The 12,407-nt window shown below is 39.8% G+C and overlaps 1 protein-coding gene across 2 annotated transcripts; it reads left to right on the top strand.

The window, feature by feature from the left end:
* The first annotated feature begins 530 nt into the window (after positions 1 to 530).
* slc18b1 (solute carrier family 18 member B1) lies at positions 531 to 12,369 on the top strand. 2 transcript variants are annotated; one of them, XM_083791885.1, is made up of 14 exons: positions 531 to 824; positions 2,623 to 2,762; positions 4,001 to 4,096; positions 6,530 to 6,603; positions 6,918 to 7,065; positions 7,357 to 7,513; positions 7,638 to 7,774; positions 8,573 to 8,674; positions 9,031 to 9,122; positions 9,247 to 9,342; positions 9,539 to 9,613; positions 10,904 to 10,997; positions 11,190 to 11,239; positions 11,464 to 12,369. In XM_083791885.1, the coding sequence occupies exons 1-14, from the start codon at positions 794 to 796 to the stop codon at positions 11,564 to 11,566; spliced, it is 1,395 nt and encodes a 464-aa protein (XP_083648011.1). In that variant the 5' UTR covers positions 531 to 793; the 3' UTR covers positions 11,567 to 12,369. The 2 variants fall into 2 exon arrangements, with proteins under 2 accessions (XP_083648011.1, XP_083648012.1); XM_083791886.1 differs by lacking the exon at positions 9,247 to 9,342.
* Positions 12,370 to 12,407: the final 38 nt, after the last annotated feature.

The following is a 12,407-nucleotide window of genomic DNA, read 5'->3' as shown; positions in this document are numbered from 1 at the left end:
TTTAAATAACTTATAATAAAGGATTCATTAAATATATATAATATCGCCTGGTGCGATCATCAACAGCGCTGCCTGTGTCTGCTTGCAGTAACAGCAGCACAGCCTGCCTGTCACTCAAGACGGCCGTGGCCACGCCTCCGTCCCCGAAAGGGAGGGACGTTACAGCAGAGAAATGAACCAGCTGAACACATTACAGGTCGCGGCCGTGCGTCTTGTTTTGAATTCTTAATTCTGTTTCGAACGACACCAACGAAAATCTAGAATCGGGTTATATTTTCGTTTTAAATACCTATTTCTAAGTTTTTAATGAACAATTTCTAAACAGTATTCAGAAAACGAACCATATTCTATGTTTTAATTTACCATTTATATATTTGACAAACAGTTTTCAGAACACCAAACCGTATTCTGAATACTGTTTGTCAAATACGAAATTAGAATTCAAATGGCCGTAAAATACACGGACCCACCTGTATCGTAACAGCGCGAATAGACGCGCATCAAAATCACTGACGCACATCAAATCCCAAACCGAGGGTTTACATCTTGAGATCAGTCAAGGCTGAGAAAAGTGTACACAGAAGGCAGTGTGGACGGCGGACATACGGAATTATAACGCTCGTAGGGCTGTGACCGAGGCGGATCCCAAATATCCAGACTATCACAAAGATGAGCGGTCAGGAATCAGTTTGGTACTATTTATTGTGAGTTTGTTTGGTGGGAAAACACTTTCCTTGCTCGCCCCAGGGATGCCAATTCCGAAGCAAAAACTATTGGCATTGATTGAACCGTAATGGACACGCACGTTGATCTCCAGCAACCAGGTTAGTGCGACTGCAACAACAATTTAAAAGTTGGTTTCAATTTCTGCCTGTGATTCGATTTAATTCTCTAGTCTACTCTGTCTCTAATCTGTTGAAATGTGGATGTTTACTTATTACTCAACAGGTATTTATTAGCCACTGGGAGTGGGACGTAAAGGTTCAATTTAGGCTGCTTTATTAGGCGGCGGGTGCGTTTTACCTTTGGGTAGGCTATAGAATTGCGTTGGGGGGGGGGCTCTCGCCGCGGATTTATTTATTTCCCAGATGGTCTAAAAATGAGTTATTTAGCATACTTTTACCAATGAATTAGCCTATACACAGACAACGACTTTTGGACGTCTTTTTCTCAAGTCTCGAGTCAGTCAGTGTAGATTACCCGGCGGTGTTGCTGCCCCTCCGGGAGTCGCGGCTCATGGCTCTTCACAGACGGCACAGAGACAGCAGTCACTCCGCTGCAGTGGTGTGAACTGTGAACCGTGCGGGCACTGGTGGCTGGTGCTGCTGAGTTCTGACAGCCGACACACAGCTTCTTCTTCTGAATTAGGCTACTTTATCTTTGCCTTGAAAAATACATTTTGCGTTTTGCTGTTTCCCAAAACAAACCAGCGCGCGCTACTGTTTGCTACAAAGCGACTGGAAGGACGAGGTTTACAGACATACCAATAGTAGTCAATCATATGCTGATTAGGCCAGTTGCTGTATAGTGTATAGCCTATCCGATCAGCGATCACCAGGGGGCAGCGACAACACACACACACACACACACACACACACACACACACACACACACACACACACACACACACACACACACACACACACACACACACAATAGCCTTCTATAATGCTGCGCACATATATTATATATATTAAAAAAAAATACCCAGCATAATTTTTGGGAAAGCTTTTTTTCCCTAGGCTTACGCACCCGCCGCCTTATTATATGTAAATTGATTCATTTAATAGCCTACTTTATTTACAGTTTGTAAACAGTAGGATTTCACTGTTTTATTGTTAAAATGATGACACTGTCACAAAAATCGCTACGGGCTTACCAACTGGGATACCAATTTTATCCAATCAGGATAGAGAACGCAGTCAGGATACAGATTAAACAAGTGGAATTGTAAGTGATGACACAAATAAATTACAGTAGCAGACAAAATGGAACTGGAACACTATAACATTTTAAACTCAGAAATAGCTACTCTCTCCTGATGGGATGAAAATTTGTCCTGAAAATGTATTTTCTGTTTATTAAAGAGCTGGAGAGACAGCAGGGAGACCACTTATGGTTACTATCAGAAGTAAACAAAAAACATATTTTTTTAATAACCAATAAAAGAATATATCACCCTACCTTTTAATTGAGACATTTTTAAAGACATACAAATAATATTTTTGAATTTTTGAATGCAAGACGAGACACAAAAGACAAATAAGGCATACAATAAAACAAAAACATAAAAAAAAATATATATATATACAAAAAACAGAAGAGGTCATGGGATGTACAGCAACAAGCAACAATAATACATATTATTACAGAATTTTGGAATCCTTTTTAATACATTCATTGACAACAGGAAAGACACAGCCCATTCACTCCATATCCGCCCCCCAGCTAAATACTCTATTCATTTCTCCCATCTGCTTTCACCCAGCTCTTTTTGCAGTCTTAAAGAATAGGTAATCTATTCAGCAGTAGGACAATTATTTTGTAACCCATTTCTTGTAATAGCTTTTTTGCTTGAGTTGTTAAATGTTTTTAATGTGTATTTCCATTCACAAATGGTAGACAATGGCTCTGCAGATGAACCTCCGAGTACACCCCCAAGGATGTCAAGGCAAGAGATCCTGACATTGATATCAATGGCGTCTGTCAACTTCAGTTCAATGATTTGCTATTCCATTTTAGGTCCATTCTTCCCTACAGAGGTAAGAGATTATAGGAAACGTGCTTCTCCTTGACCATGTAGGCTACTATTAATTTACACTGTTGGTATCAGATATCTTGCTGTCTGTCATGGCATAGCCTATACGTCTATCACAAATTATGTGGGGGGAAAAACTGACTGGAGTTTGGTTGTGGGAAGTTGGACAGTAGTGTTGCCAGATTTTGCTAAATAAGCAGTCTTTGAAAACAAGCCCAAAAGAAGTGACTACAGTCCACATGAGCACTTTAAATCAATTATTTTTTTAAAGGATATTTGAAAAGGATACAAGAAGAGTGGGCACCAAAATTGGCCAGCCTATTTTGTCCAAAATGTTAAAAAAGAAAAGAAAAAAAGAAAGAAATAGTAAAGAAAATAGTATGAGTATGCATGGTATATTATCACTTATTTGTATCCTTCAACTTCTTGTTTATGCCCCAAAATGACTGGATTTGTAGATGTGTAGGAATTGTAGAAAGGCTAGACCTTAATTGTAAAATGTTTAAACATGTTCTGATCATGTACATTACTTCAAAAGAAATTCATTTTTTTTATTACAGTTTGAAAAAATAAATAAATAGCCAATTTAACACAGAGGTGCCACTCTTCCTGTTATCTTCGAAATAACCGATCACGACGTATTGTGAGCTTGTAGATTTGCTATTTTCTAAAAAGTCAAAATAAAATAAATATTATTTGAAAGATTTTAACAGCATATATCTGATACGACGGGAGTCCCAGTTGCAAAATATATGCAGATGGGGGGGGGGGGTCTGTACAAATGCATATTAATTTGGGGGTCCTTGACTTGAAAATGTTTAAGAGCCACTGGTTTAAACAACAAGCCCAAAATAAGCAAATGCACTTTCAAAGTGAGCCCAAAAAACAGCAACCCGCAACTACCAATTTTTACAAGCAACCAAAGTAGAAAAAGTAGCCAAAGTAGCTTATAAGCAGAGTAGACAAGGCAACACTGTTGGACAGTGTAGGCCTGTAGGGTCATGTGTTTGACATCAGCAAGACCCCCTGAGGCTGAAGGTTTATGAATGGCTGGCCTTACTAAACACCAGACACAAAAGTGCTGGTATGGTCAGCTGACACAAATACTCTGGTGTTGTTTCTGTGACATGTCTTAATAATAATGCAAGTTGATGTCTTAATACTAAAACTAACATATTTTTAGTTATATAATGGATTACTTTCCTAAAATGACCGTAACGTACATTATTATTATTCAAACAGGCAGTGAAGAAAGGGGCCAGCCAGACAGTCATCGGCCTCATATTCGGTTGCTATGCTGTGTGGAACTTATTTGGTTCACTGATAATGGGAAGATATGTAAGTGTGTGCCACCAAGTTCAAGATTCAAGGTTGTATTTATTGTTACATCTTGTGTACAGGTACATAAGATAAGATATTTATTCATCACTGTATGAGACATAGGTCAAGTCAAGGTCAAGTTTATTTACAGCATATCTCCCAAGCTGGGCAATTCACTTTACAGGAGATAATAAAAGCTCTAAAAATACAATACAGTAAAGCAACAACAGACATACGTAATACCGTAATACATATACAATATACATTGTCACAAGATACAGAATATTACATTTAAATATAATGGGCAACTAGAACCAAAAGTGCACCAAGTATAACTACAGCCATCCTCACCACCTACCCCTAAAACTAAACAGCAGCTACCTCCTCCTGCTTCCCTTATTGATGGCCCGGATGGTACAGGTACCATCAGTATAAAAAACAGTATAAAAAGAGAATTTGTATCTGTTATTTTTGGTTACAGGGGTCTTTAACCATTGGCCGGAAGCCTGTAATACTACATATTCCCGGTTTAGGGGGTGAGAGCTGTCTGCTCTAATTGTCTCCACCAGGCCGAAGGCATGGGGGGAGAGTATGTTTTGCACTCCGTCCGTCCGTGTGTCCGTCCGTCCGTGTGTGTGTGTGTGTCCGTCCGTCCGTGAGCAGCTAATCTCGGCCACCGTTAACCCGGTCGATGCCAAATTTTGCACACACACTCCCTGGATGCCAACGATGAACCTCTGCCCCAAACTTTCCAGAACGGCCTGTTATAGCGCCACCAGGAGGCCGCTTTGTGCAAAACAAGTTTTTGCACAGTACACCTACAGATTTTGTCCAAACATCACGCAAATTGGTACACAGTCTCTCTAGAGCCATTCAACGAAACCGGTCTTTCAGATTTCTCACACTCCATCCTGATTGGTTAAGATTGGCTTCCAAAGTTCACAGGAGTGCTCAGTTTCAAACAAAATGCTGCAAATCATGAACACATCGTGTGATTTCCGTGAAATTGTGCACCCACATTCCCACTAGGCCATATGAACAATTTCAACTCAGCCTCAAGGTGGCGCTATAACTGGCCGAAAAGTGTTTTTACCTCTAACTGCACGATCTGTGGATAACTTTGTATGCCAACTCCCTAGAGGCCAAGGAAAAACCTTTGTCTGGAATTTTTCACATCTGCTCTTTATAGCGCCACCAGGAGGCCGACATATGTAAAACACATTTTCTATTATTACTCCTTCAGATTTTATCAAAATTTCACGCAAATCGGTACACATGATCTCCATAGTCATGTGATCAAGACAGGTTGATTTATCATATTCCATCCTGATTGGCCACGATCGGCTCCTACAGTTTTCAGGAGTAGCCCGCTTTGTACAAATCGCCACAACTCCTCAACGCAGCGTCCGATTGCGATGAAACTGTGCACGCATATTCCCACTAGGCTGAGGAAGAATCCTGGTGGAGACCTGTGCCCAGAAGGGCACTTTTTCTAGTTGAATATGCTTTTTTGAGCACCTGCTTGTCATATATATGACAGCTGAATTCTTCCCCCACAATCTTGCTAGCCCCCTTAACAACCGCGTTAAGGGATTTTTTCTGTCTAATATACCTAGGTTACCATACCAGCAAATGGCAGCAAAGGAAATGACAGATTCAATGAAGGCTCTGTAGAACACAATCATTAATGATTTGTCTATCTGAAATTGGCTAACTTCATTAAACAGAAAAGGCGCTGCTGGCCTTTCTTGCACACTATTTCAGTATTATACAACAAACGGCAACAATAGCAAAAGGTTAGGATAAAGAGAGTGCAAAAAAGAGCAAAGAGTATCATCATAATGTACATGTGCATATATTTTCCTGTATAAACAAAGGTGGGTTTTTGTGAACTTCACACACAGTAGGCTATGCTTTGTATACAGTATATATACAGCAAATTAAGGAAGGTGCAGTTCAAGTAAAACAGGAAGGTGCAGTTCAAGTAAAATAGTGCAAGAAGAGGACGGAGGTGTGAGGGGAAAGGGGGGGGGGGGGGGGGGCTAGCGATTTTCTTTGACCTGGGGCGTTCTGGTTCTTAACAGTTTGTATCTTGATGTATATATCTTATCTTGTCTTGTCTGATTGTTCGGGGAAGGAAGCTTTTTTTGCAGTCTATTTCCAGTAGCTTTGAAACTGCAAAATCGGTTTTCTTGCGGCAGCATCTCAAACAGTCTGCGGTTGGGATGGCTTGAATCCTTCATGATTCCGCGAGCTTTGCTGACACACTATAAAGACAGATAGTTCAGTTTTTAATATTTGGGTTTGATATCACACTTCCCATGGTACTGGTCACATGGTCATATATAGTTGAAACCCCTTTTTATGGAGTGGCTCTACATGAGGCTAGCTGATTATGACAGGGATAACTTCCAAAAGACATCACTGACACCTTCTTCATCTGTGCCTCAGATTGTCCAGATCGGGGCGAAGTTCATGCTAGTTGCAGGATTATTTGTCTCTTCTGTCTGCACCATGCTTTTTGGGTAAGTCAAGGTCAGTGCCCTTTGTTCTATTATGAAACCTTTTGTCTTTCCCCTTGGAAGATTTAGAATTGATTTATATTAGCAAGATTTAGGGATTACTATTTCTGTCTGTCTGTCTGTCTGTCTGTCTGTCTGTCTGTCTGTCTGTCTGTCTGTCTGTCTGTCTGTCTGTCTGTCTGTCTGTTCTTGAACCCAAACCTTATGGTTTATCATTGCATATCCTATATTATTATGAAGTAGTAATTATAAGCCACAAGACCTGTGATCCATTCAAAGTTATTAATTATTTATCTATTTTCTCTCTTTTTTTACAGATTGATTGATAGAACTCCTTCAGGGCGAGATTTTATTATCCTCTGTTTTTTAATACGGTCCATCGACGCTTTGGGCTTTGCTGGTGCGATGACTGCCTCTTTTGCAGTATCAGCAAAAGTATTCCCAAACAATATAGCAACTGTTCTGGTGAGTGACTGCTTGTCTGACTGGAATGTTGTTTAGGCATTAGAATTATGAGCAAACAAAAAAAGCATTATGTTTTGAGTTGTTTTGCAACAAACGTAATCCCTGCAACTTTGGAAAGTATTAAATAGCTGTAGACATGTGTACTGAAACAATTTGTTTATAGTGCTGACAAAAATGCTTGGATTTATGGAAATACACACATTGCCCATAGGCCTGTATAGCAACACGTATATAATTTATTTAGCAAAGCAAAGCAAACAATATATATTATTATTGTGTTTTCTCCTTTAGGGTAGTTTGGAGATTTTCACAGGGCTGGGACTTATTCTGGGGCCACCAATCGGAGGATGGCTTTACCAGTCATTTGGATATGAAGTCCCTTTTATAGCCCTTGGATGTTTACTGTTAATTATGGTTCCTTTCAACATCTACATCTTACCATCTTTTGGTAGGAAATAGGAGATTTCAAATATTTCACTCGTTCTTATTGTATGATAATGAAACATTGAATGTATTGTGGGTGTATAATTACACAGAGACGCTGTAATGTGTGATTGTTTTTCTTCACACAGATGCCGAGCCATCAAAAGATTCTTTCATTCGACTGCTTACACGTCTGAAAATAGTGCTGATCTGCTTTGTGATATTCACTCTTAGCTCAGGGCTCTCCTTCCTGGATGCCACCTTGTCCATATTTGCCATTGAAAAGGTAACTACCCAGGAAAAAAGGAGACATTAGGGGTAGAAACAAATGTGAATAGCCTCGGGACTACCGGCACAAAGGACTGACAGAGTCTGTTGATATTCTGTGGAGGAAGGAATCAGGATGAATTTGGTGTTCATACACCCGTACTGCCCAACACATGCCAGTGTTGGGCAGTAGGGTTGCTACAAGTTGCTGCGTTAATTACATTTCTGAATATTATGGGGTTTTATGAATAAAATAGCTTTTCAGTAGTGAAGGTCTGACCTCATCCATGGCTTTTCCACTGTCACTACAAACCTTTGGCCAATTTCAGTATGGACCTATAGTAGGGCTAACAGCCCATAGTTTTCCATTATTGACCAAGCTATTATTGAAGCCTAGCTAAACTATTGAACATTATATAATATCAACTGTAATATCTCCAGCTTCTCAGAATTCCTGAAGTCAATTAGTTGTAGACACAGATTAGGGTAGCCTATACTGTTAATTAATTGCGAACTCCAGTGAGCCTCTACTATGTAACCCAGCAGAACATGTCTGTGTCACGCTGTAACACCACCCGCCCGCCACCAGAGGGCGCAGCTGTATCACACACAAAAAACATGCATGCACGCAGTAGAAAACGTATTAAAAAAAAATAAAAATAAAAAGAAAACAACAAAAAAGAGAACAAAAAAAAACGTTAAAAAAAAGAAAGAAACAAGTTCTATGTTTGTGTGTGTGTGTGTGTCAGACTGCCACAACAGCTGCGTTCGCTTCCCGCGTGCACGCGTCTTACTTGTTGTATCCATTTGGTTTCAGTTTAATCTATCAACTGGCTATGTGGGACTCATCTTACTTGGTTTGTCGCTACCTTATTGTCTGGCATCACCGATTCTTGGATATATCACTGACAAGTGTCCTGTAAGTATGAAATATTTATGATGACATATGCACACTAAAATTCTCAATGTTAAATGAAATCCAAAGAGAGTACAAATGGACCCATATGATTCTATTTGTGTTCTCTTACGAGTTAAAATAACACTTTACTTTATGGTTAAACCTTGAGTGTCTGAGTGTTAAGGTGCGTTCAGACTTGGATGGTTAGAATGACGCGATTACATACAAAGTCAATGCAAAGACGAGAAGTTGCGCGAGCGCCGCGAACGGAGCACAAACGGGACGAACTGAGGCGAATATTTAAATTCAAGTCTGTACACAATTTTAGAACACATTTCTAACAATTTGTAGTGTGTATTTGTGTGATTGTTCATCAGGCCACGAGGAGTTGGTTTATTGTTCTTGGAGGCCTCGCCACTGCAGTTGGCTTCTGCCTGCTTGGTCCCATGCCTGTTCTCAACATACCAAGGTGAACATTCACTTGAGGAATTAAAATTCACAGAATTAATATCCAGGTTAATTACTTTTATCTTTTTGATCCAGGTTAATTACTTTTATCTTTTTGAATCTTTGTTGTGTTTCCATTTCTCTAGTCAGTTGTGGTTGATGATCTGCATGCTTGGCATTATTGGGTTTTCTCTGGGCATGAGTGCAATTCCAACATTTCCGGAGATCCTCGATTGTGCATAGTGAGTGAATGTAGGCCTATTACCTGTATTTTCTGCATACTTGTCCTAATTTATAATAATATAAATACTATTTTGCAAGTCCCCTAATCTTTCTGTCTCTATCTATTATACTCTAACCAAGCATAAAATGCCTTTTTGAAACCTCTTTGTGAAAAAAATCAATATGCACGTTTCCCTCTGAATTCTGAAATGGTAGTGAAGAAGGATTTGATGAGGGACTAAGCACTCTTGGAATGGTGTCGGGATTGTTTGGCGCCGTGTGGTCGTTGGGGTAAGTCCTATTTAACGCCTATTGACTCCTGCAGCTGTTCCTGCAGCTGTCTGTTACTCATTGGTGTGTCGCCCAGGTTGCGCCGTAACCCTATGCTTAAACTATGCCTAAAACTAACTTTAACCTAGCCCCATATGTGCCCTTTCCCTACGCTCATTCTGTAGCTCCGAGATGAGGTCACACACTGGGCCCCTCCCACCGCGTTTCAGAAACGGCGCAAGTTTCCGCAATACACGTTTCTTATCCTTACCCCACAATGAATCCAAAACGTGTAGGGCCAGAATGGGTTAATTCAACCTTAACATCGGCCAAGAAAATCCAACTAGAGATTTGAACCGAGCCTTTATGTCCCGTATTTTGTCAGTCGCTTCCATGTTTATCAAGGAAGTTGAAAAGCTTTAGCGCCTCCCCGGCGCCTCCCCTGGTCGAAAATTTCCAACTGACTTCAGTTCACTCGACATGCACGCGCACACGCACACTTCCTTGATAAACATGGAAGCGACTGACAAAATACGGGACGTAAAGGCTCGGTTCAAATCTCTAGTTGGATTTTCTTGGCCGATGTTAAGGTTGAATTAGTGTAAACCCATTCTGGCCCTACACGTTTTGGATTCATTGTGGAGCAAGGATAAAAAATGTGTATTGCGGAAACTTGCGCCGTTTCTGAAACGCGGTGGGAGGGGCCCAGTGTGTGACCTCATCTCGGAGCTACAGAATCTGTGTAGGGAGAGGGCACATATGGGGCTAACTTTAACCCTAACTCTAACTTCACAAACATTATGCCTAACACTAACCCTAACGGTTTAACTCAAAACCCTATCCACCGGGACGAAACACAGAGAAAAGTTAGTCTGGTTATCAAACTCCCTCCACCTCCCCAGCCTCCTCCTCTGCCATCTAATCATCTAATCTGATTCTGTGGATTGTATGATGTTATATCTGTTTATCTTAATTTATGCCTTTGAAGGGCTGAATATTATTTCTGTGGATTCTATGTTCTGTGGATTGTATGTAAAATCTGTATCTTAATTTATGCCCTTGAATAAAATGTTGATGCATAACTCTATCATAATCTTATGTTCTACTTCTCAGGGGTTTTTGTGAACTCAGATTGTGTGTCATGCTTGCACAGATAATCTGTAGTATCACAGGAGAAGAGTCACAAACGCCAAACTGAACGCAATAGAATTGCAATAAATGGTTAATTCTGAGCTAAACTGAAATTGCTTTGATTTTGTAATGTACCCTGTGATATTGATTGTAACCTGGAAATGCATCTGTATTTGTTAGGATGTTCTACGGACCAATAGTGGGTGGTGTCATCACACAACAGCTCAGCTTTGAATGGGCAGCTACTATGCAAGGAGGCTTGTGCTGCTTTGCTGTAAGTATCAATGGCAGTGTTCTAGTTATTATCTAGTAGTATCACCAAATGTAATTTCATTGTGAATAGCCACATGTTACTGTAATATTGGGAAACCCATGTTAGCTCAACCACTTCATATACCGTCTGAAACATCTCACCCAAAGGTACATGTAACTCTCATCTGTTCTCATTATGTTGTCCACTCAACAGGCCCATCTTTGCGGCGTGTACTATTTCTGTCTAAAACCCCGGCAATCAAGGTAATACTTTTCTGCTAATTAACAATTAAAGTTACAATCTGGGAGTGGATTTATTTGAAAGAATAAAATGTTATTTTTACCAATCTGGAGGTGGTCTCGCTACTCTAGCTTTGAAAAATGCAAATGATGCTCATTTGTTATTGTCCAAACCATCCTCCCTTGAATAGGCTGGAAGTTAAATATGAACATAATACCTGTAGTGACGAACATATCTTTTGTTGTAGGAATTTAAGAGCTATTCACGACAATGGGATTACGCATGTAGATGAAACGACTCCACTTCTGAATGAAGAAAGCCAGCATGGTGAAACTCCTCGTCCACAATAATGTTGCGTTCACACGGGCAGATGCCTGTGTGAACAGTCTATCATTCATTGTCAATGGAAGCTAGCGACGTGTAGCTAGGAGCAAATCCGACGCTTGTAGCTGCTGCAAAACAGCTACAAATACACTGTGTAGAGAGTAGGAAAATGCCTTTTATAAATGTAATGGTTCCTCATGTAATTGTATGAATATGGTTTGCAATTATTTTTATTGCCTTGCATAGGGTTTATTTATTACTTTTCATGTATTCATATTCTGAATTGAATTCTTCTGAGTAATAATATGCTCAACATTTTTCTCTTGCATTTATCAATAGAATAGGTGTAGACAATTAAGTACAGGTGCTATTAGTTTTCAACAAATACTGTTTTCAGTCTCTAAAGGACCACTTCACCGCTTTCAATCTATCTTCATATATAATTGGTCCTAACTAATATCCATGATAAAAAGCTACAATCTTTTTTCTACTCTGTCTCAGACTCTGTCTGTGTTTCATAGGAGGGACGTGGGCAATTCCAGTGACATCATTGATAGGCAATCCAAGCTAATAGAAACGGCAGGCTTTCTATTCCTGAAAAGTTGCAATGCGAAAATGGAGGCCATTGTTCTCACAATAATACAAATCTAAATATATTTAAAAATATTGTTTTTGTAATAAAACTGCCTAACAATGATGTCACTGGTGGACGGGTTTCTGAACTGCCCCAGCCTTCCCATGAGTAGAAATAAATTGTATTTTATCATTAACATTAGTGAGGACCAATTATATGAAGATGGGTTGAAAAGTGGTCCTTTAATGAATTCATTCATTCAAGGTTCTTTATTATTTGTCTCCCGAGGAAGA

Source organism: Protomyctophum parallelum (assembly GCF_964188405.1).
Source record: "Protomyctophum parallelum genome assembly, chromosome: 20".
NCBI lineage: Eukaryota > Metazoa > Chordata > Actinopteri > Myctophiformes > Myctophidae > Protomyctophum > Protomyctophum parallelum.
Note: the sequence above shows the minus strand (reverse complement) of the source record. Positions and strands in the feature narration are given on the sequence as shown.